At 37.6% G+C, this 22,814-nt stretch overlaps 1 protein-coding gene across 1 annotated transcript in view; it reads left to right on the top strand.

Moving 5' to 3' along the window:
- FAM120C (family with sequence similarity 120 member C) overlaps nt 1–22,814 on the top strand; it is a 134,164-nt gene that overhangs the window by 63,935 nt on the left and 47,415 nt on the right. Inside the window, exon 10 of the mRNA XM_065900771.1 lies at nt 8,419–8,668. Coding sequence (XP_065756843.1) covers nt 8,419–8,668 — 250 coding nt within the window. The remainder of the gene's footprint in view (nt 1–8,418; nt 8,669–22,814) is intronic.

The raw sequence follows: 22,814 nt of genomic DNA, 5'->3' as shown, positions 1-22,814 counted from the left end.
TAGTATTCTTTTAAGTCTTTTGGGGTGTCCTATAGTCTGTTATGAAGCCAGGTATTCATGTGATTCTACCTTGGACTTCTTTCCTTGCCTAGCCTGGTACATCTACTTAAGAAATGAGTTTCAAAATACAGTACCAAGTCCCTTATCCTTGATTTCTCTTTCACGGTTTCAATTACTCAAGGTCAACCATGATTCAAAAATATTAAATGAAAAATTCCAGAAGTAAACAATTCATAAGTTTTCTTTTCTGTTTTTTTAACATCTTTATTGGACTATAATTGCTTTACAATGGTGTGTTAGCTTCTGCTGTATAACAATGTGAATCAGCTATACATATACATACATCCCCACATCTCCTGCCTCTTGTGTCTCGCTCCCACCCTCCCTATCCCACCCCTCTAGGTGGACACAAAGCACCAAGCTGATCTCCCTGTGCTGTGTGGCTGCTTCCCACTAGCTATCTATTTTACATTTGGTAGTGTATATATGTCCATACCACTTTCTCATTTCATCCCAGCTTACCCTTACCCCTCCCCGTGTCCTCAAGTCCACTCTCTATGTCTGTGTCTTTATTCCTGTCCTGCCCCTAGGTTCTTCAGAACCTTTTAAGTATTTTTTTAGATTCCATACATAAGTGTTAGCATATGGTATTTGTTTTTCTCTTTCTGACTTACTTCACTCTGTATGACAGACTCTAGGTCCATCCACCTCACTACAAATAACTCAGTTTTGCTTCTTTTTATGGCTGAGTAATATTCCATTGTATATATGTGACACATCTTCTTTATCCATTCAACTGTTGATGGAAACTTGCGCTGCTTCCATGTCCTGGCTATTGTAAATAGAGCTGCAATAAACACTGTGGTACATGATTCTTTTTGAATTTTGGTTTTCTCAGGGTATATGCCCAGTAGTGGGATTGCAGTGGGATATGGTAGTGGGATATGGTAGTGGGATATGGTAGTGGGATATATGGTAGTGGGATATGGTAGTTCTATTTTAAGTTTTTTAAGGGACCTCCATACTGTTCTCCATTGTGGCTGTATCAATTTACATTCCCCCCAACAGTGCAAGAGGGATCCCTTTTCGGCACACCCTCTTCAGCATTTATTGTTTGTAGATTTTTTTTCATGATGCCCATTCTGACCATTGTGAGGTGATACCTCATTGTAGTTTTCATTTGCATTTCTCTAATGATTAGTCATGTCGAGCTTCCTTTCATGTGTTTGTTGGCAATCTGTATCTCTTCTTTGGAGAAATGTCTATTTAGGTCTTCTGCCCATTTTTGGATTGGGTTATTTGCTTTTTGGATATTGAGCTGCATGAGTTGCTTGTATATTTTGGAGACTAATCATTTGTCAGTTGCTTTCTTTGAAAATATTTTCTCCCATTTTGAGGGTTATCTTTCATCTTGTTTATGTTTTCCTTTGTTGTGCAAAAGCTTTTAAGTTTCATTAGGTCCCATTTGTTTTTTTGTTATTATTTCCATTTCACTAGGAGGTGGGTCAAAAAGGATCTTGCTCTGATTTATGTCATAGAGTGTTCTGCCTATGTTTTCCTCAGAGAGTTTTATAGTGCCTGGTCTTACATGTAGGTCTCTAATCCATTCTGAGTTTATTTATGTGTATGGTGTTAGGGACTATTCTAATTTCATTCTTTTCTGTGTAGCTGTCCAGTTTTCCCAGCACCACTTATTGAAGTGGCTGTCTTTTCTCCATTCTATATTCTTGCCTCCTTTATCAAAGATAAGGTGACCGTATATGCATGGGTTTATCTCTGGGCTTTCTATCCTGTTCCATTGATCTATATTTCAGTTTTTGTGCTAGTACCATACTGTCTTGATTACTGTAGCTTTGTAATATAGTCTGAAGTCTGGGAGCCTGATTCCTCCAACTCTGTTTTTCTTTCTCAAGATTGCTTTGGATATTCAGGGTATTTTTGTTTCCGTACAATTTGTGAAATTTTTTGTTCTAGTTCTGTGAAAAATAGCAGTGGTAATTTGGTAGGGATTGCATTGAATCTGTAGATTGCTTTAGGTAGTAGAGTCATTTTCTCAATGTTGATTTTTCCAATCCAAGAACATGGTATATCTCTCCATCTATTTGTATCATCTTTAATTTCTTTCATCAGTGTCTTATAATTTTCTGCATACAGGTCTTTTGTCTCCTTAGGTAGGTTTATTCCTAGATATTTTATTCTTTTTGTTGCAGTGGTAAATAGGAGTGTTTTCTTAATTTCACTTTCAGATTTTTCATCATTACTGTATAGGAATGCAAGGGATTTCTGTGCGTTAATTTTGTATCCTGCTACTTTCCCAAATTCATTGATTAGCTCTACTAGTTTTCTGGTAGCATCTTTAGGATTCTCTATGTATAGTACCGTGTCATCTGCAGACAGTGGCAGTTTTACTTCTTCTTTTCAATTTGGATTCCTTTTATTTCTTTTTCTTCTCTGATGGCTGTGGCTAAAACTTCCAAAACTATGTTGAATAATAGTGGTGTGAGTGGGCAACCTTGTCTTGTTCCTGATCTTATAGGAAGTGGTTTCAGTTTTTTGCCATTGAGAATGATGTTGGCTTTGGGTTTGTCATATATGGCCTTGATTATTTTGAGCTAAGTTCCCTCTATGCCTACTTTCTGGAGGGTTTTTTATCATAAATGGGTGTTGAATTCTGTCAAAAGCTTTTTCTGCATCTACTGAGATGATTATATGGTTTTTCTCCCTCAGTTTGTTAATATGGTTTATCAAATTGATTTATTTGCATATATTGAAGAATCCTTGCATTCCTGGGGTAAACCCCACTTGATCGTGTTGTATGATCCTTTTAATGTGCTGTTGGCCTCTGCTAATATTTTGCTGAGGAATTTTGCATCTATGTTCATCAGTGATACTGGCCTGTAGTTTTCTTTCTTTGTGGCATCTTTGTCTGGTTTTGGTATCAGGTTGGTGGTGGCCTCCTAGAATGAGTTTGGGAGTGTTCCTCCCTCTGCTATATTTTGGAAGAGTTTGAGAAGGAGGGCTGTTAGCTCTTCTCTAAACATTTGATAGAATTCGCCTGTGAAGCCATCTGCTTCTGGGCGTTTGTTTGTTGGAAGATTTTTAATCACAGTTTCAATTTCAGTTCTTGTGATTGGTCTGTTTCTATTTTCTATTTCCGTAGTTCAGTCTCGGAAGGTAGTGCTTTTCTAATAATTTGTCCATTTCTTCCAGGTTGTCCATTTTATTGGCATATAGTTGCTTGTAGTAAGCTCTCTTGATCCTTTGTATTTCTGCAGTGTCAGTTGTTACTTCCCCTTTTTCCTTTCTAATTCTATTGATTTGAGTCTTCTCCACTTTTTTCTTGTTGAGTCTGGCTAATGGTTTATCAACTTTGTATATCTTCTCAAAGAACCAGCTTTTAGTTTATTGATCTTTGCTATCGTTTCCTTCATTTCTTTTTCATTTATTTCTGTTCTGATCTTTATGGTTTCTTTGCTTCTGCTACCTTTTGGGGTTTTTTTGTTCTTCTTTCTCTAATTGCTTTAGGTTTAAGGTTAGGTTGTTTATTTGAGATGTTCCTTGTTTCTTGAGGTAAGATTGTATTGCTATAAACTTCCCTCTTAGAACTGCTTTTGCTGCATCCCATGGGTTTTGGGTCGTTGTGTTTTCATTGTCATTTGTTTCTGTGTATTTTTTTATTTCCTCTTTGATTTTTTCAGTGATCTCTTGCTTATTTAGTAGTGTATTGTTTAGCCTCCATGTGTTTGTATTTTTTACAGATTTTTTTCCCATAATTGATATCTAGTCTCATAGCGTTGTGGTCAGAAAAGATACTTGATTTCAATATTCTTAAATTTACCAAAGCTTGATTTGTCTCCCAAGGTATTACCTATCCTGGAGAATGTTCCATGAGCACTTGAGAAGAAAGTCTAATCTGTTGCTTTTGGATGGAATGTCCTATAAATATCAATTAAGTCTGTCTTGTTTAATGTATCATTTAAAGCTTGTGTTTCCTTATTTATTTTCATTTTGGATCATCTGTCCATCGGTGAAAGTGGGGTGTTAAAGTCCTCTACTATGATTGTGTTACTGTCAATTTCCCCTTTATGGCTGTTAGCATTAGCCTTATGTTTTGCGGTGCTCCTATGTTGGGTGAATAAATATTTACAATTGTTATATCTTCTTCTTGGATTGATCCCTTGATTATTATGTAGTGTCCTTCTTTGTCTCTTGTAATTAGTCTTTATTTTAAAGTCTATTTTGTCTGATATGAGAATTGCTACTCTAGCTTTCTTTGATTTCCATTTGCATGGAATATCTTCTTCCATCCCCTCACTTTCAGTCTGTGTATGTCCCTAGGCCTGAAGTGGGTCTCTTGTAGACAGCATATATATGGGTCTTGTTTTTGTATCCATTCAGCCAGTCTTTGTGTTTTGGTTACAGCATTTAATCCATTTATATTTAAGATAGTTATCGATATGTATGTTCCTATTACCATTTTCTTAATTGTTTTGGGATTGTTATTGTAAGTCTTTTCCTTCTATTGTGTTTGCTGCCTAGAGAAGTTCCTTTAGCATTTGTTGGAGAGCTGGTTTGGTGGTGCTGAATTCTCTTAGCTTTTGCTTATCTGTAAAGGTTTTAATTTCTCTGTTGAATCTGAATGAGATCCTTGCTGGTTAGAGTAATCTTGGTTGTAGGTTTTTCCCCTTCATCACTTTAAATATGTCCTGCCACCACTCTCTTCTGTCTTGCAGTCTCTCCTGAAAGATCAGCTGTTAACCTTTTGGGGATTCCATTGTATGTTATTTGTTGTTTTTCCCATGCTACTTTTAATATTTTTTCTTTATATTTAATTTTTGATAGTTTGATTAATATGTGTCTTGGCATGTTTCTCTTTGGATTTATCCTATATGGGACTATCCTATATGGGACTCTTCCTGGACTTGATTGACTATTTCTTTTCCCATATTAGGGAAGTTTTCACCTATAATCTCTTCAAATATTTTCTCAGTCCCTTTGTCTCTTCTTCTTCTGGGACCCCTATAATTCGAATGTTGGTGCGTTTAATGTTGTCCCAGAAGTCTCTGAGACTGTCCTCAATTCTTTTCATTCTTTTTTTTTTATTCTGCTCTGCGGTAGTTATTTCCACTATTTAATCTTCCAGGTCACTTATCCTTTCCTCTGCCTCAGTTATTCTGCTATTGATTCCTTCTAGAGAATTTTTAATTCATTTTTTTGTGTTGTTCATCATGGTTTGTTTGCTCTTTAGTTCTACTAGTTCCTTGTTAAACGTTTCTTCTATTTTCTCCATTCTATTTCCAAGATTTTGGATCATCTTTACTATCATTACTCTGAATTCTTTTTCAGGTAAACTGCCTATTTCCTCTTTATTTGTTTGGTCTGATGGGTTTTTACCTTGCTCATTCATCTGCTGTGTTTTCTCTGATCTCATTTTGCTTAACTTACTGTGTTTGGGGTCTCCTTTTCGCAGCTTGCAGATTCATAGTTCCCGGTTTTTTTTGGTGGCTGCCCCCAGTGGCTAAGGTTGGTTCAGTGGGTTGTGTAGGCTTTCTGGTGGAGGGGACTGGTGCCTGTGTTATGTTGGCTGAAGCTGGATCTTGTCTTTCTGGTGGGCAGGACCACGTCCGGTGGTGTGTTTTGGGGTGTCTGTGACCTTATTATGATTTTAGGCAGCCTCTTTGCTAATGGGTGGGTTTGTGTTCCTGTCTTGCTAGTTGTTTGGCATGGGGTGTCCAGTACTGTAACTTACTGGTCGTTGAGTGGAGCTGGATCTTACCATTGAGATGGAGATCTCTGGCAGAGCTTTCGCTGTTTGATATTACATGGGGCTTGGAGGTCTCTGGTGAACCAATGTCCTGCACTCGGCTCTCCCACCTCAGAGGCTCAGGCCTGACACCTGGGCAGAGCACCAAGACCCTGTCAGCCACACAGCTCAGAAGAAAAGGGAGAAAAAAGAAAGCAAGAAATAATGAAAACTAAACAAATAAAATAATGTTATTAAAATAGAAAAAATTATTAAAAATAAAAATGTAATTAAAAAAAGAAAGAAGAGAGCAACCAAACCCAAAAACAAATCCTTCCATGCTAACAAGTGCTATAAACTATACTTAAAAAAACAAACAAACAAAAAAACGGACAGTCAGAACGCTAGGACAAATGGCAAAAGCAAAGCTATACAGTCAAAATCACACAAAGCAGCATACACATACACACTCACAAAAAGAGAAAAAGTAAACTAAATAAATCTATCTATCTATATATGTATACATACAAAATAAAAAAGGAAGGGCACAACCAAATCAATAAACAAATATACCAATGATAATAAACTCTAAATACTAAGCTAAGATAAATATAGAACCAGAAGCAAATTACATGCGGAAAGGAAATCCCAAGTCTACAGTTGTTCCCAAAGTCTAATGCCTCAGTTTTGGGATGATTCGCTGTCTGTTCAGGTTTTCTACAGGTGCAGGGTATATCAAGCTGATTGTGGAGATTTAATCCACTGCTCCTGAGGCTGCTGGGAGAAATTTCCCTTTCTCTTCTTTGTTCACACAGCTCCTCGGGTTCACCTTTGGATTTGGCCCTGCCTCTGCGTGTAAGTCACCTGAGGTGTCTTTTGGGAAGTCTGAGGTCTTCTGCCAGTGTTCAGTAGGTGTTCTGTATGAGTTGTTCCACATATAGATGTAGTTGTGATGTATTTGTGGGGAGGAAGGTGATCTCCATGTCTTACTCCTCTGCCATCTTGAAGGCGCCCCGTGAGCTCCAAAGGATCATCTCCGAGCCTCTGAAAAGCCTCAAAGCCACTTCTGAGAAATCTGTGATGTTTCTGCCAGGGGGCAGGCAGCGTTTAGGGCCCTCCATTGAGGACCCAACTTGGAAAGAAAGTCACTGACCCTGGTTTAGATTTCACTGTGTCTGTTTGCTGTCTTACATTCGGCGCCTTTCCTGATGTCTAATTTTCCTTCTCTTTCTATGTCGCTGTATAGTACATGGAACTATATTCAATATATTGTAATAACCTATAATGGAAAAGTATCTCAGTCCTCCTGGCTGGAATATTTATCCATCCATGTGGTCAAATATTCATTCAGACGAGGGCCATGCCTGAGGGATGGTGGAGCAACAAGACAGGAACTGGAGTCTCCGGCAGCTCGGAACCTTACTGATCTTAGAATGCTCACCTCCAGTCCTGGGCATGGTCTCCCCCTGCTTGTACCAGGCTTGGTCTTTGTGACCCCTGGGACACTGCAAAAGGGATGTCAGGGTATAGTGGAGACTTCCATTTTAATCTTGCGTTCTTTATCTCAGACTATAATAGGGGCTGGGTGGGCACGCAGCCAATTCATAAATTTTAAATTGCACACTGTTTTGAGTAGTGTGATGAAATCTCGCATAATCCTGCTCCCTCCCACCCAGGATGTGAAGCATTCCTCTGTTCAGCGTATGCTGCCTGTTAGTCACTTAGTAGCTGTCTGGGTTATCAAATCAACTGTCCCAGTATCTCAGTGCTTATGTTCAATTAACCCTTATTTTACTTAATAATGGCCCTGAAGTGCAAGAGTAGTGATGCTGGCAATTCAGATATGCCAAAAGGAAGCTGTAAAGTGCTTCCTTTAAGTGAAAAGGTGAAAGTTCTCAACTTAATAAGGGAAGAAAAAATATCATATGCTGACGTTACTAAGATCTATAGTAAGAACAAAAAGATCTATGGTAAGAACGAGTCTTCTGTCTGTGAAATTGTGAAGAAGGAAAAAGAAATTTGTGCTAGTTTTGCTGTCACATCTCGAACTGCAAAAGTTATGGACACAGTACACGATAAGTGCTTAGTTAAGATGGAAATGGCATTAAATTTGTACAATAAGATATTTGGAGAGAGAGAGACCACTTTAACATAACTTTTATTATAGTATATTGTTATAACTGTTCTATTTTATTATTAGTTATTGTTGTTAATCTCTTACGTACCTTTGTACGTAGGTATAGGAAAAAACATAGTATATTGCAGGATTCGGTACTGTCCGTGGTTTTGGGCATCCACTGGGGGTCTTGGAACTTATTCCCTGCAAATAACTGGGGGACTGCTGTGTGACTGTAGAACTGTGTGACCATTGAGCTTTGATTCCTTTTTTCACCTGCAAAATGAGCACTGTGTTTTGTGATAATATAGTCATAATGCTTCTCTCTCAGGTTTGTTCTGAAGAGTAAGTAAGATTTACATTTATATGTAAAATACTTAATACACACCAAGCATCTAATAAATGCTTACTACTCCTGCTGTTACTACTGCTAACAATAAAAATTATAGTGACAGAACATACAAAGATGTTGAAGTGTGATGGTTTCTGTCAATTGTGACCAGCTGCAGAAATGCTCAGAGTCTCTATAGCCAGTTTTTCCTCAACTTCTGTTTTCTAGTTCCTTCAGTGATCCTTAAAGAGTGGTCTGCCTATAAAGGGAAGTCACCTCAAACCCCTGAGCTGGTGTCTGCCCTGACATTTCGGGAATGGACTTGCCCAAACCTCAAGAAGCTCTGGCTAGGCAAAGCAGTTGAGGACAAGAACAGAAGGATGCGTGCCTTCCTGGCCTGTATGAAGTCAGACACACCCAGTATGCTCAATCCAGCTAACGTCCCCACCCATCTACTGCTCATGTGCTGTGTACTCCGGTAAGCCATGTGACCGGGAAGTGGTCAGTTCATTTCTATTTTATTTTTTTTGACATTTCCTTTAAGCACGTGGTTTTTATAGTATTTTGAGGTGGGGAAGTTTTGTTTACTTTAGACTTCAGAAACATTGGAAATCAATTGCTATGATAGTCTCCTCAGTTTATGATCTGTCATCATCAGCCCATGCATAAACACTCTTTTATTTTTGGTTTTATATTTGGTTTTTGTCGCCTTCAGCCTTTCTTCCTGATTCAGTCCCCTTCTCTCTACCCATAGTTATCCACTCTTGGGTATTTGATGTGTGTCCCTCCAAGCCATCTTCCATATATATATATATATATATATATATATATATATATATATATATATACACAATCTATAGTGATGTTTATATGTGTAGATTTTTTCCTTTTTTAACATGAAAGACACTGTGTTGTACATATCATTCTATTTCTTACTTTTTCACTCAGTGTTATTTTGTAGATCTTTCTGTATTCGTATATGGTTCGTTCCTGATGACTGCTGAATTATATTCCAACAATTACTTATATCATAGTACTTTATTTGTTGTTTGATAGTTGTTTCCAGTTCTGGGATACTGCAAACAGTGCTACAGGGAATATCTTCATAGATGTCTCTGTATCTTTGTGTTCCTGTGTCAGTTTATCTGAAGTATGTATTTAGGAGTTGAAGTCCTGGATCCTGTAAATATGCATATAGATTTTTTGCCAAATATGGTCAAATTGCTCTAGATTATATTTGTTCTAAATTTATAGTCCTATGAAGAATGCATAAGGGTTTCTATTTCTTCATATTATTGCCAGGGCTGATATCTTATAACTTCTTAATTTTTGCTAATCCAGTGGGTTTTAAGTAGTATCTTTTATTTTAATTTGCATTTATTTGACTACAGATGAGGTTGATCTTCTTTTTTATATATATTAGCCATTTGTTTTCACATTCTCTGAAGTGCCTATTTATCTTGCAAATTTTCTTTTAGGTTACTTGTCTTTTCTCTTTCTGATTACAGAAGTTTCTTGTGAGATTGGGATTGACATATATACACTACTATGTGTAAAATAGATAACTAATGAGAACCTGCTGTATAGCACAGGGAACTCTACTCAGTGCTCTGTGGTGACCTAAATGGGAAGGAAATCCAAAAAATAGGGGATATATGTATACATATAGCTGATTCACTTAGCTGTACAGCAGAAACTAACACAACATTGTAAAACAACTATACCCCAATTAAAAAAAGAAAAAAAAGAACAATACCCAAGAAGTGACAATGGTGACAGCAACTGGCTATCTTTATGCAACTGTAAATTTGGTTCAACTTTCTTTAGGGCAATTTAGCAATCTGTATATAAATGACAATTTAACAAGACTGTATGTTAAACCTTAAATACATAATATACCCTAAACAAATAAACATACAAATAAAGCAAATATCTTTTCTATATCTTTGTGTATATGTGTCAAATATCTTTTCCAGTCAGCCACAATTTTTTTAGAAATTTATGTACAATATCCTTTTTAGGACAAAAGTATTTCATTCTCACTGACCTTTCATTATGATTTCATACATACAGAAAAGTGGGACTTCCCTGGCGATCCAGTGGTTAAGACTCCACCCTTCCACTGCAGGGGGCGTGGGTTCCATCCCTGGTCAGGGAACTAAGATCCGTCATGCCACACCATGTGGCGTGGCCAAAAAAAAAAAAAACACACAGGAAAGTTGGAAGGATAGGATGGCAAACACTCATATGACCACCACTTAGATTCTGTGATTAACAGCTTTATACCATATAACCATATAAACACTCATATGACCACCACTTAGATTCTATAATTAACAGCTTTATACCATATAACCATATAACTATCCCTCTCTCCATCTCTAGCCATCCATTTATCCATCCTTTTTGATGCATTTCCAAGTAATTTGCAGATATCAGTACACTTTACCCCTAACCAATAAGTATTTAAGTTGATTTTGTCAACCCCATCAATCTGTACATTTATGGTGTGTGCTTTGGGGATCTTATTTAATAAATTCTTCCCTACCCCTGGGTCATAAAGATGTGTCTACTTTTTCTGTAACTATAATGTAACTGTTTACATTATAGTTTTATAATGTTGCCTTCCATGTAAGGTCTTTAATATCTGTATATGCTGTATAAAATGATCTAATTTTATTTTCTCTACATAATAAGCCAGTTTTCCCAACCCCGTTTATTAAATGACCTGTTCTCTCCCCATTGATTTGTGTTACCACCATTATTAGGTACCAAGTTCCTGTATATTCTTGAGTCCATTCCTGGATTCTATTATTTCCATTGCCTACTTGCTGCGTTGCCAGTATCACATTCTTTGAATTATTAACGGTTTGTAATTTGTCTTAATATCAGGTCAGGTAAATCTCCACTCTGCTTTTCTTGTTGCAGACTTGTACTAACTATTCTTGAACCACATAAATCTTTTATTTTTAATATCTTTATTGGAGTATGATTGCTTTACAATGTTGTTAGTTTCTGCTGTAGAACAAAGTGAATCAGCTATACATATACATATATCCCAATATGCCCTCCCTCTTGCGTCTCCCTCCCACCTTCCCTATCCCACCCCCCTAGGTCGTCACAAAACATGGAGCTGAACTCCCTATACCCTGCAGCAGCTTCCCACTAGCCATCCGTTTTACATTTGGTAGTGTATATATGTCAATGCTACTCTCTAACTTCGTCCCGGCTTCCCCTTCCCCTACTGTGTCCTCAAGTCCGTTCTCTATGTCTGTGTCTTTATTCCTGCCCTGCCACTGGGTTCATCAGTACCACTTTTTTACTTTCCATATATATGTGTTAGCATACGGTATTTGTTTTTATCTTTCTGACTTACTTCACTCTGTATGACACACTCTAGGTCCATCCAACTCACTACAAATAACCCAATTTCGTTCCTTTCTCTGGCTGAGTAATATTACATTGTATATATGTGCCACATCTTCTTTATCCATTCATCTGTCGATGGGCACTTAGGTTACTTCCATGTCCTGGCTATTGTAAATAGTGCTGCAATGAACACTGGGGTACGTGACTCTTTTTTTTTTTTAATCACACCACCATCCCCACCCCCCAGCGGCTTTCCCCCCTTGATGTCCATACGTTTGTTCTCTACATCTGTGTCTCAACTTCTGCCCTGCAAACCGGTTAATCTGTACCATTTTTCTAGGTTCCATATACATGCATTAATATACGATATTTGACTCTTTTTGAATTATGGTTTTCTCAGAGTATATGCCCAGTAGTGGGATTGCTGAGTCATATGGTAGCTCTATTTTTAGTGTTTTAAGGAACCTCCATCTGTTCTCCATAGTGGCTGTATCAATTTTCATTCCTACCAACAGTGCAGGAGAGTTCCCTTTTCTCCACACCCTCTCCAGCATTTATTGTTTCTAGATTTTTTGATGATGGCCATTGTGACTAGTGTGAGGTGATACCTCATTGTGGTTTTGATTTGCATTTCTCTAATGATTAATGATGTTGAGCATGTTCTCATGTGTTTGTTGGCAATCTGTATATCTTCTTTGGAGAAATGTCTATTTAGGTCTTCTGCCCATTTTTGGATTTGGTTTTTCTTTGATTTTGTTTTCTTTTTGATATTGAGCTGCATGAGCTGCTTGTATATTTTGGAGGTTAATCCTTTGTCAGTTGCTTTGTTTGCAGATATTTTCTCCCATTCTGAGGGTTGTCTTTCCATCTTATTTATGGTTTCCTTTGCTGTGCAAAAGCTTTTTTAAGTTTCACTAGGTCCCACTTGTTTATTTTTAATTTCATTCCCATTGCTCTAGGAGGTGGGTCAAAAAGGATCTTACTTTGATTTATGTCATAGGTGTACTGCCTATGTTTTCCTCTAAGAGTTTTATAGTGTCTGGCCTTACATTTAGATCTTCAATCCATTTTGAGTTTATTTTTGGATATGGTGTTAGGGAGTGTTCTTTTCTTTCATATTCATATTCTTTCTAGGAAGTGTTCAAATATCATTCTTTTACATGTAGCTGTCCAGTTTTCCCAGCACCACTTATTGAAGAGGCTGTCTTTTCCCCATTGTGTATTCTTGCCTCCTTTGTCAAAGATAAGGTGACCATATGTGAGTGGGTTTATCTGTGTGCTTTCTATCCTATTCCATTGATCTGTATTTCTATTTCTGTGTCAGTACCATACTGTCTTGATTAGAGTAGCTTTGTAGTATAGTCTAAAGTCAGGGAGCCTGATTCCTCTAGCTCCATTTTTCTTTCTCAAGATTGCTTTGACTATTTGGGGTCTTTCTCTGCATTAATTTTGTATTCTGCTACTTTACCAAATTCATTGATTACATCTAGTATTTTCCTGGTGGCATCTTTAGCATTTGCTGTGTATAGTATCAAGTCATCTGCAAACAGTGACAGTTTTATTTCGTATTTTCCAATTTGGATTCCTTTTATTTGTTTTTCTTCTCTGATTGCCATGGCTGGCACTTCCAAAACTATGTTGAATAATAGTGGCAAGAGTGGACACCCTTGTCTTTTTCCTGATCTTAGAGGAAATGCTTTCAGTTTTTCACCATTGAGAGTGATGTTGACTGTGGGTTTGTCATATTGCTTTTATTATGTCGAGGCAGGTTACCTCTATGCCCACTTTCTGGAGCGTCTTCGTCATAAATGGATGTTGAATTTTGTTAAAAGCTTTTCCTGCATCTATTGAGATGATCATATGGTTTTTCTCCTTCAATTTGTTAATATGGTGTATCACATTAATTGATTTGCATATATTGAAGAATCCTTGCATTCCTGGGATAATCACCACTTGATCATGGTGTATGATCCTTTTAATGTGCTATTGGATTCTGTTTGCTAGTAGTTTTTTGACGATTTTTGCATGTATGTTCATCAGTGATATTGGCCTGTAATCTTTTTTGTGACATCTTTGTCTGGTTTTGGTATCAGTGTGATGGTGGCCTCATAGAATGAGTTTGGGAGTGTTCCTCCCTCTGCTATATTTTGAAAGAGTTTGAGAAGGATAGGTGTTAACTCTTCTCTAAATGTTTGATAGAATTTGCCCGTGAAGCGATCTGGCCCTGGGCTTTTGTTTGTTGGAAGACTTTTTTTTTTTTTTAATGTCTTACTAAACTTTTATGGGGATTTACTTCTTTTTTAACATCGTTATTGGAGTATAATTGTTCTACAATGATGTGTTAGTTTCTGATTTATAACAAAGTGAATCAGCTATACATATACATATATCCCCAAAACTCCTCCCTTGTGCATCTCCTTCCCACCCTCCCTATCCCATCTGCTTAGGTGATCACAAAGCACCAAGCTGATCTCCCTGTGCTATGTAGCTGCTTGCTGGAAGACTTAATCACACTTTCAATTTCAGTGCTTGTGATTGGTCTGTTTATATTTTCTATTTCTTTCCGGTTCAATCTTGGAAGGTTATACTTTTCTAAGAATTTGTCCATTTCTTCCAGGTTGTCCATATTATTGGCATTTAGTTCCTCATAGTAGTCTTTCATGATCCTTTGTATTTCTGCAGTGTCAGTTGTTACTTCTCCATTTTCATTTCTAATTCTGTTGATTTGAGTCTTCTCTCTTTTTTTCCTGATGAGTCTGGCTATTGGTTTATCAATTTTATTTGTCTTCTGAAAGAACCAACTTTTAGTTTTATTGATGTTTGCTATTGTTTCCTTCCTTTCGTTTTCATTTATTTATGATCTGATCTTTATGATTTCTTCTGCTAACTTTGGGGGTTTTTTGTTTGTTTTTTGTTTGTTTGCTGTTGTTCATCTTTCTCTAATTGCTTTAGGTTTAAGGTTAGGTTGTTTATTTGAGATGTTTCTTGTTTCTTCAGGTAGGATTGTATTACTATAAACTTCCCTCTTAGAACTGCTTTTGCTGCATCCCGTGGATTTTGGTTCATCGTGTTTTCATTGTCATTTGTTTCTATTTATTTTTTGATTTCCTCTTTGATTTTTTCAGTGATCTCTTGGTTGTTTAGTAGTGTCTTCATTAGATTCCATGTATTTGTATTTTTTACAATTTTTTTTCCTGAAATTGATATCTATTTTCATAGCGTTGTGGTCGGAAAAAATGCTTGATAAAATTTCAGTTTCTTAAACTTACTGTGGCTTGATTAGTGACCCAAGATGTGATCTATCCTGGAGAATGTTCTGTGTGCACATGAGAAGAAAGTGTATTGTGTTGTTTTTGGATGGAATGTCCTATAAATATCAATTAAGTCCATCTGGTCTAATGTGTCATTTAAAGCTTGTGTTTCCTTATTTATTTTCTGTTTGGATCATCTGTCCATTGGTGTAAGCGGGGTGTTAAATTCGCCTACTATTATTGTGTTGCTGTCAATTTCCCCTTTTATGGCTGTTAGCATTTGCCTTATATATTGAGGTTGTCCTATGTTGGGTGACTAGATACTTACAATTGTTATAGCTTCTTCTTGGATTGATCCTTTGATCACTATGTAATGTCCTTTCTTGTCTCTTGTAATATTCTCTATTTGAAAGTCTATTTTGTCTGATATGAGTGTTGGTACTCCGTCTTTCTTTTGATTTCCAGTTGCATGGAATATCTTTTTCCATCCCCTCACTTTGAGTCTATATAGGTCCCTAAATCTGAAGTGGGTCTCTTGTAAACAGCATATGTAGGGTCTTGTTTTGTGTACATTCAGCCAGTCTATGCCTTTTGGTTGCAGCTTTTAATCCATTTACATTTAAGGTAATTATTGATATGTATGTTCCTATTACCATTTTCTTAATTGGTTTGTTTTTGTTTTTGTAGGTCTTTTCCTTCTCTTGTGTTTCCTGCCTAGAGAAGTTCCTTTAGCATTTCTTGTAAAGCTGGTTTGGTGGTGCTGAATTCGCTTAGCTTTTGCTTGTCTGTAAAGGTTTTAATGTCTCCATCGAATCTGAGTGAAATCCTTGCTGGTTAGAGTGATCTTGGTTGTAGGTTTTTCCCTTTCATTACTTTAAATATGTCCTGCCACTCCCTTCTGGCTTGCAGAGTTTCTGCTGAGAGATCAGCTGTTAAACTTATGGGGATTCCCTTGTATGTTATTTGTTGCTTTTCCCTTGCTGCTTTTAATATTTTTTCTTTGTGTTTAATTTTTGTTAGTGTGATTAATACGTGTCTCATCCTGTTTCTTCTGTATGGGACTCTCTGTTCTTCCTGGACTTGATTGTCTTATTTCGTTTCCCATGTTGGGGACGTTTTCAACTATAATCTATTCCTATTTTTGCAGACCCTTTCTTTTTTTTCTTCTTCTGCTGGGACGCCTATAATTCGAATGTTAGTGTGCTTAATGTTGTCCCAGAGGTCTCTGAGACTGTCCTCAATTCTTTTCATTCTTTTTTCTTTATTCTGCTCTGCAGCAGTTTTTTCCACCACTCTGTCTTCCAGCTCACTTTCCATTCTTCTGCCTCAGTTATTCTGCTATTGATTCCTTCTAGAGTATTTTTAATTTCAGTTCTTGTGTTGTTCATCATTGTTTGCTCTTTAGTTCTTCTAGGTCTTTGTTAAACATTTCTTGTATTTTCTTCATTGTATTTCCTTGATTTTGTATCATCTTTACTATCATTACTCTGAATTCTTTTTCAGGTAGACTGCCTATTTCCTCTTCATTTGTTTGGTCTGGTGGGTTTTTACCTTGCTCTTTCATCTGCTGCATATTTCTCTGTCTTCTCATTTTTTCTAATTTACAGTACTTGAAGTCTCCTTTCCCCGGGCTGCAGGGTTGTAGTTCCTTTTGTTTCTGTCCTCCGCCCCTGGTAGTGAGGTTGGTCCAGTGGCTTGCGTAGGCTTCCTGATGGAAGGGATTGGTGCCTGCGTCCTGAGGGGCTGGAGCTGAGTCTTTTCCCTCTGATGAGCAGGGCCACTTCAGGTGGTGTGTTTTGGGCTGTCTGTGAGCTTAGTGTGACTTCAGGTAGTCTGTGTGCTAATGGGTGGGTTTGTGTTCCTGTCTTGTTTTTTGTCTTTTGTGAGTTGTCCAGCACTGGGATCGTCTGACAGCTGGGTGGAGTCGGGTCTTGGATTTAGATAGAGGCCTCCATGGGAGCTCTCGGTGATTAATGTTCCCTGGGGCTGGAAATTCTCTAGTGGTCCAGCACCCTGGATTCTGTGCTCCCACCCCAGAGCTTCAGGCCCAACGTCTGGTCGAGGGACCAAGACCTCACAAGTCACTCGTTCCAGCAATAAAGCAGATTTTTAAAAAAGACTAAGAAAACCCCAGAGTAATGGTAAAAAGTAAAATCAAACAGAAAGAAGGAAACATGCACACACAGAAGAAACAAAAATGGACCCAAATAAATCATAAAGCAAGAGAACAACCAGGCAAGCGAAACAATCCAAGAACGAAATCAAACAATTAAAAAGAAAACTGAGAAAAAACACGTAACTGAAAAACAAAACCAAAGCAGACTGCTAACTGAAGAATGAAGCAAAGAAACAAAACAAACTGACAAAGATGATAAACAAAATAGGAAAAGAGAAAGGGGAAAGAAGACTGAACAGAAAAGCAATGTAGATTTAGAAATATTAAAAAAAATAAAGTAGAAAATATCTTAAGGAAGAAAAAAAGACAAATAAAATCCCAGAGAAATGGTAAAAACAAAATCAAACAAAAACAGAAACAAGGAAACATACACACACATAAAAGAAAAAGAAGCAGAGCCAAATAAAACAAAAAGCAAGAAAACAACCAGACAAATAGAAGAACTCAAAAACGAAATCAAATAATTAGGATTAAAACTAACAAAAACACAAAACCTAAAAAACATACCAAAGTTTTGTGCCAACTGAAGAATAAAGCAAGGAAACAGAACAAACTGATAAAAATGACTTTAAAAAATAATAACAAAAGAAAAAGGGAGAAAGCACAGGACAACAGAAAAGCAAAGTAGAAATGGAAATATATATAAAAAAGAAAAATATATTAAAGAAAAAGAAGAAGAAAAAAATAAGGGAAAAGAACACAGAAGAACAGAAAAGCAAAGTAAAAATAGAAATATATTTTAAAAAGATAAAAATAAAAGTGAATATGTTGTAAAACATAGAGATCCCAAAAGACTAAATTTAAGAAAATACACTAAAACCAAAAAAAAGCAAGAAAAAATGAAAAACAAACAAAAAAGCCAGAAGCAATGACCAAATGAATCAAAGCATAGTAATATTAATAGTAATAATTATGTTTCCCTGGGATCTCTGCTGTAAGTGTCCTCGCACACACCGTGAGCCACAGCCCAACTCCGCCTCCCCAAGAGGAGCTCCTGTGCCTCTGGGCTGGTCTCTGGAACTGCTGTGGGCCCTGTGGGGACCACTTAGACTCTGATCTGACCCATTGCTGCATGTGCTTTCCCCCAAAAGTCCACAGCTCCCAGAGCTAGACCATTTTCATTTGTGGGAACACTCATTGTCTACTCAGATATTCCGTAGATGCAGGGTCTACCTAGCTGATCATGGGGATTTAATCTGCAGCTTGTACAGCTGATGGAAAGATTTTCAATCTTATTCCTTGGTCACCCTGTCCCTGGGGTTCAGCTTTCGTTTTATCCCCACCTCTGTGGGTGGCCCACCCACAGGAGTCTGGTCCTGAGGCTGCCTTCTAGCTCTCGGGTCTGCCCCTGTGAGCACTGGGCACAGAGGTGATATGACTGCTTGGAACGTGGGAGCCCCAGTGGCACCAAATGCCCACATGAATCTTTATTGTTCCATATGTAATTTAGAATTAGTCCAGTTTCCACAAAATCTTGTTGGGTTTTTTTGGTCAATGAATTGGATTTATAGATTAATTTAGGGAAAATTGACACCTTTATAATGTTGTCTTCCCATCCAAAGATCATAGTTTACTTCTCCCTTTATTCGGTCTCTTTCTTTATGTCTTTTTTATTTTTTGAAGTATAGTTGATTTACAGTATTATTTTAGTTTCAAATGTACAGAAGTTTATGTCCTAAATAGAGTTAATTTTCTTTCATAGAGGTTTTCTGCATTTTAAATTAATTCCTAGGTACTTGATATATATTATTGTGATTGTCAGTGGTATTCTATTTTTTTACACATTTTTTACACATTGTTTATTTGCTGATGTAGAGTAAGTTTTTGTGCAAAGAGGAAGTCAGTCCCTACAAGTCACCAGAGGATTACAGAGCTTTGAGCTTTGAAACTGGACAAACCTTAGTTTGAATTCTGGCTCTGGCACTTTTCAGCTTGGATAAGTCACTTTAACCTTTTAGAGCTACGGTCCCCAAACTTTTTGCCACCAGAGACCAGTTTCGTGGAAGACAGTTTTTCCACAGTTGGGGGACGTGGTTCAGGTGGTAATGCAAGCGATGGGGGGGGATGGTTCAGGCAGTAATGTGAGTGATGGGGAGCGGCAGATGAAGCTTCACTCAGTTGCCCACCACTCACCTCCTGCTGTGCAGCCCGGTTCCTAACCAGTCCACGGCCCAGGTGTTGGGGACCCCTGTTTCAGAGTATCCATTTTCTCACCATAAATGGGTATAATAATTGTTACTTCTCAGAGCTGTTTGAGGATTGAGATAATGTATGCAGGGGCTCTATCACATAATAGATTCTTAATATGTGTTAATATTCTAACTGCCTTGACATTAAGATTGGTGACTTAAGAAGTCTTCCCAATAAGAATAATGGATAGGATTCATTCCTCCTAGCTCCTTAACACATTCCTGGGCCACAGCCCTACATTATCACATATTAACTCTTGAATTATATGTTTTACCTTTTTTCTCAAAAGTATAGTAATAGCTCATGTTCCCATTTATTTGATTCTCTGGGTTTTTTGGAATACATCCAAAACATGAAAGTAAGTTAAAATGGCTTATTAATAGCTCTAATAGCTATCACAAAGACTATGCTCTAATAGGTTCTATATGCTTGCCCTGAAAAGAGCCCCTTAGTCTTCTGCTGAACCTATTTATCCTTAACTTAGACACATTTCTGACAATTTGATCATCTGATTTCCCAGTGTACAACAGATCAGTAGTAGCAAATTCAAGGGACGTGAGACAGGGAGTAAGAGCTATTCTTAGAACCAGCCCCACTGATACCAATTATAAGTGATAGGTTACTCCCTAAAAGCAAGGGAAAAGATATAAAGATTACTTTTAAAAAGACCTAAACACCCCAAAAGAAGAAGCACCATCTGAAGTCTTTTAGTGTAGGGGGAAATTGCCCTGTGAAAGTCAGTAACTCATATATAAGATCATTATTACGGCATAAGGCAGTTATCAGTGTTTACAAAATAATCAAGAACACGTTCTATAATATTACATCCTATGTACCTGACCTTGTGCTAAGTCAGCCCTTTGTATATGATGCTATTAATCCTCATAATAGTGCTGAAAAGTATTATTTATCTCCATTTATAGAAGAGGAGACAAAGGCTCAAAGAGAAGTGACTTGCAAAGATTACATAACTAATAAGGGGTTCTGCAAGTGTTTGAACCCAAGTCTCTCCAACTTCCAATTCCTTTGGTTTTTTTAACATCTTTATTGGAGTATAATTGCTTTACAATGGTGTGTTAGTTTCTGCTTTATAACAAAGTGAATCAGTTATACATATACATATGTTCCCATATCTCTTCCCTCTCACGTCTCCCTCCCTCCCACACTCCCTATCCCACCCCTCTAGGTGGTCACAAAGCACCGAGCCGATCTCCCTGTGCTATGTGGCAGCTTCCCACTAGCTATCTATTTTACGTTTGGTAGTGTATATATGTCCATGCCACTCTCTCACTTTGTCACAGCTTACCTTCCCCCTCCCCATATCCTCAAGTCCATTCTCTAGTAGGTCTGTGTCTTTATTCCCGTCTTACCCCTAGGTTCTTCATGACATTTTTTGTTTTTTAGATTCCATATATATGTGTTAGCATACAGTATTTGTTTTTCTCTTTCTGACTTACTTCACTCTGTATGACAGACTCTAGGTCCATCCACCTCACTACAAATATCTCAATTTCATTTCTTTTTTATGGCTGAGTAATATTCCTTTGTGTATATGTGCCACGTCTTCTTTATCCATTCATCCGATGATGGACACTTAGATTGCTTCCATGTCCTGGCTATTGTAAATAGAGCTGCAATAAATATTTTGGTACATGACTCTTTTTGAATTATGGTTTTCTCAGGGTACATGCCCAGTAGTGGGATTGCTGGGTCGTATGGTAGTTCTATTTGTAGTTTTTTAAGGAAGCTCCATACTGTTTTCCATAGTGGCTGTATCAATTTACATTCCCACCAGCAGTGCAAGAGGGTTCCCTTTTCTCCACACCCTCTCCAGCATTTATTGTTTCTAGAATTTTTGATGATGGCCATTCTGACCGGTGTGAGATGATATCTCATTGTAGTTTTGATTTGCATCTCTCTAATGATTAATGATGTTGAGCATTCTTTCATGTGTTTGTTGGCAGTCTGTATATCTTCTTTGGAGAATGTCTATTTAGGTCTTCTAACCATTTTTGGATTGGGTTGTTTGTTTTTCGTTATTGAGCTGCTTGTAAATCTTGGAGATTAATCCTTTGTCAGTTGCTTCATTTGCAAATATTTTCTCCCATTCTGAGGGTTGTCTTTTGGTCTTGTTTATGGTTTCCTTTGCTGTGCAAAAGCTTTTAAGTTTCATTAGGTCCCATTTGTTTTTATTTCCATTTCTTTAGGAGGTGGGTCAAAAAGGATCTTGCTGTGATTTATGTCATAGAGTGTTCTGCCTATGTTTTCCTCTAAGAGTTTGATAGTGTCTGGCCTTACATTTAGGTCTTTAATCCATTTTGAGTTTATTTTTGTGTATGGTGTTAGGGAGTGTCCTAATCTCATACTTTTACATGTACCTGTCCAGTTTTCCCAGCACCACTTATTGAAGAGGCTGTCTTTTCTCCACTGTATATTCTTGCCTCCTTTATCAAAGATAAGGTGACCATATGTGCGTAGGTTTATCTCTGGGCTTTCTATCCTGTTCCATTGATCTATATTTCTGTTTTTGTGCCAGTGCCATACTGTCTTGATTACTCTAGCTTTGTAGTATAGTCTGAAGTCAGGGAGCCTGATTCCTCTAGCTCCATTTTTCATTCTCAAGATTGCTTTGGCTATTCGGGGTCTTTTGTGTTTCCATACAAATTGTGAAATTTTTTATTCTAGTTCTGTGAAAAATGCCAGTGTTAGTTTGATAGGGATTGCATTTCCTATGGTTTTTAAAAGGCAAAATGGTAGAAAAATGCAGTTTTAAAAATTAACATAAAATCTTATTGGAAATTTAAAATTCAACTTTAAATGAAATTTAACTTATCCTAAGTACTGCATTGCCCATCAATGTAAAGACTGGGTAGGGTACTTCACTGGTGGCACAGTGGTTAAAAATCCACCTGACAATACAGGGGACACAGGTTCGATCCCTGGTCTGGGAAAATCCCACGTGCCACGGAGCAAGTAAGCCTATGCACCACAACTACTGAGCCTGCGCTCTAGAGCTCGTAAGCCACAACTGCTGAGCCCGCATGCCACAGCTACTGAAGCCCGCGTGCCTGAAGCCCATGTTCTGCAAAGAGAGAAGCCACCACAATGAGAAGCCTGTTCACTGCAATGAAGAGTAGCCCCCACTTTCCACAACTAGAGAAAGCTCGTGCACAGCAACAAAGACCCAACGCAGCCAAAAAAATAATAATTTTTATAAAAAAGACTGGGTAGGAACACTGAACTATGCCCTGATTGAGTATTAGTAATCTAAACTCCTCAATTGCTTCTAGTAACTATAGTTAAGAGATACCTCTCATGAAAGTAAAGTACTGCTGGGCAAGTTGTGGCTAAAGCTTAAGTTGGTGCAGCTCTTGGACATTTGGCCTAGAGAAATGAGAGTCTACTAGGAAAGCTTGATACAGTTGGAGGAAGGCAGAAACTTTATACATATAATGATCACAACTGAGGAGAGAAGGATAATGAGGAACTCTGTCAGGCTTCTAGGGGTGGGATGCAGCCCTGTTGAATGAGGAGGACCGTGTACCAAGGCCCTACCATTTCTAGCACAGGTTCTTTACAATCTCAACCATTTTCCGGAAATAGAACATGAAATTGAACAAAGTTGTTTCTCTAGATTC

Source organism: Phocoena phocoena, chromosome X, assembly GCF_963924675.1.
Source record: "Phocoena phocoena chromosome X, mPhoPho1.1, whole genome shotgun sequence".
In the NCBI taxonomy this organism is placed as follows: domain Eukaryota; kingdom Metazoa; phylum Chordata; class Mammalia; order Artiodactyla; family Phocoenidae; genus Phocoena; species Phocoena phocoena.
This window is presented reverse-complemented; position numbering and strand designations above follow the sequence as displayed.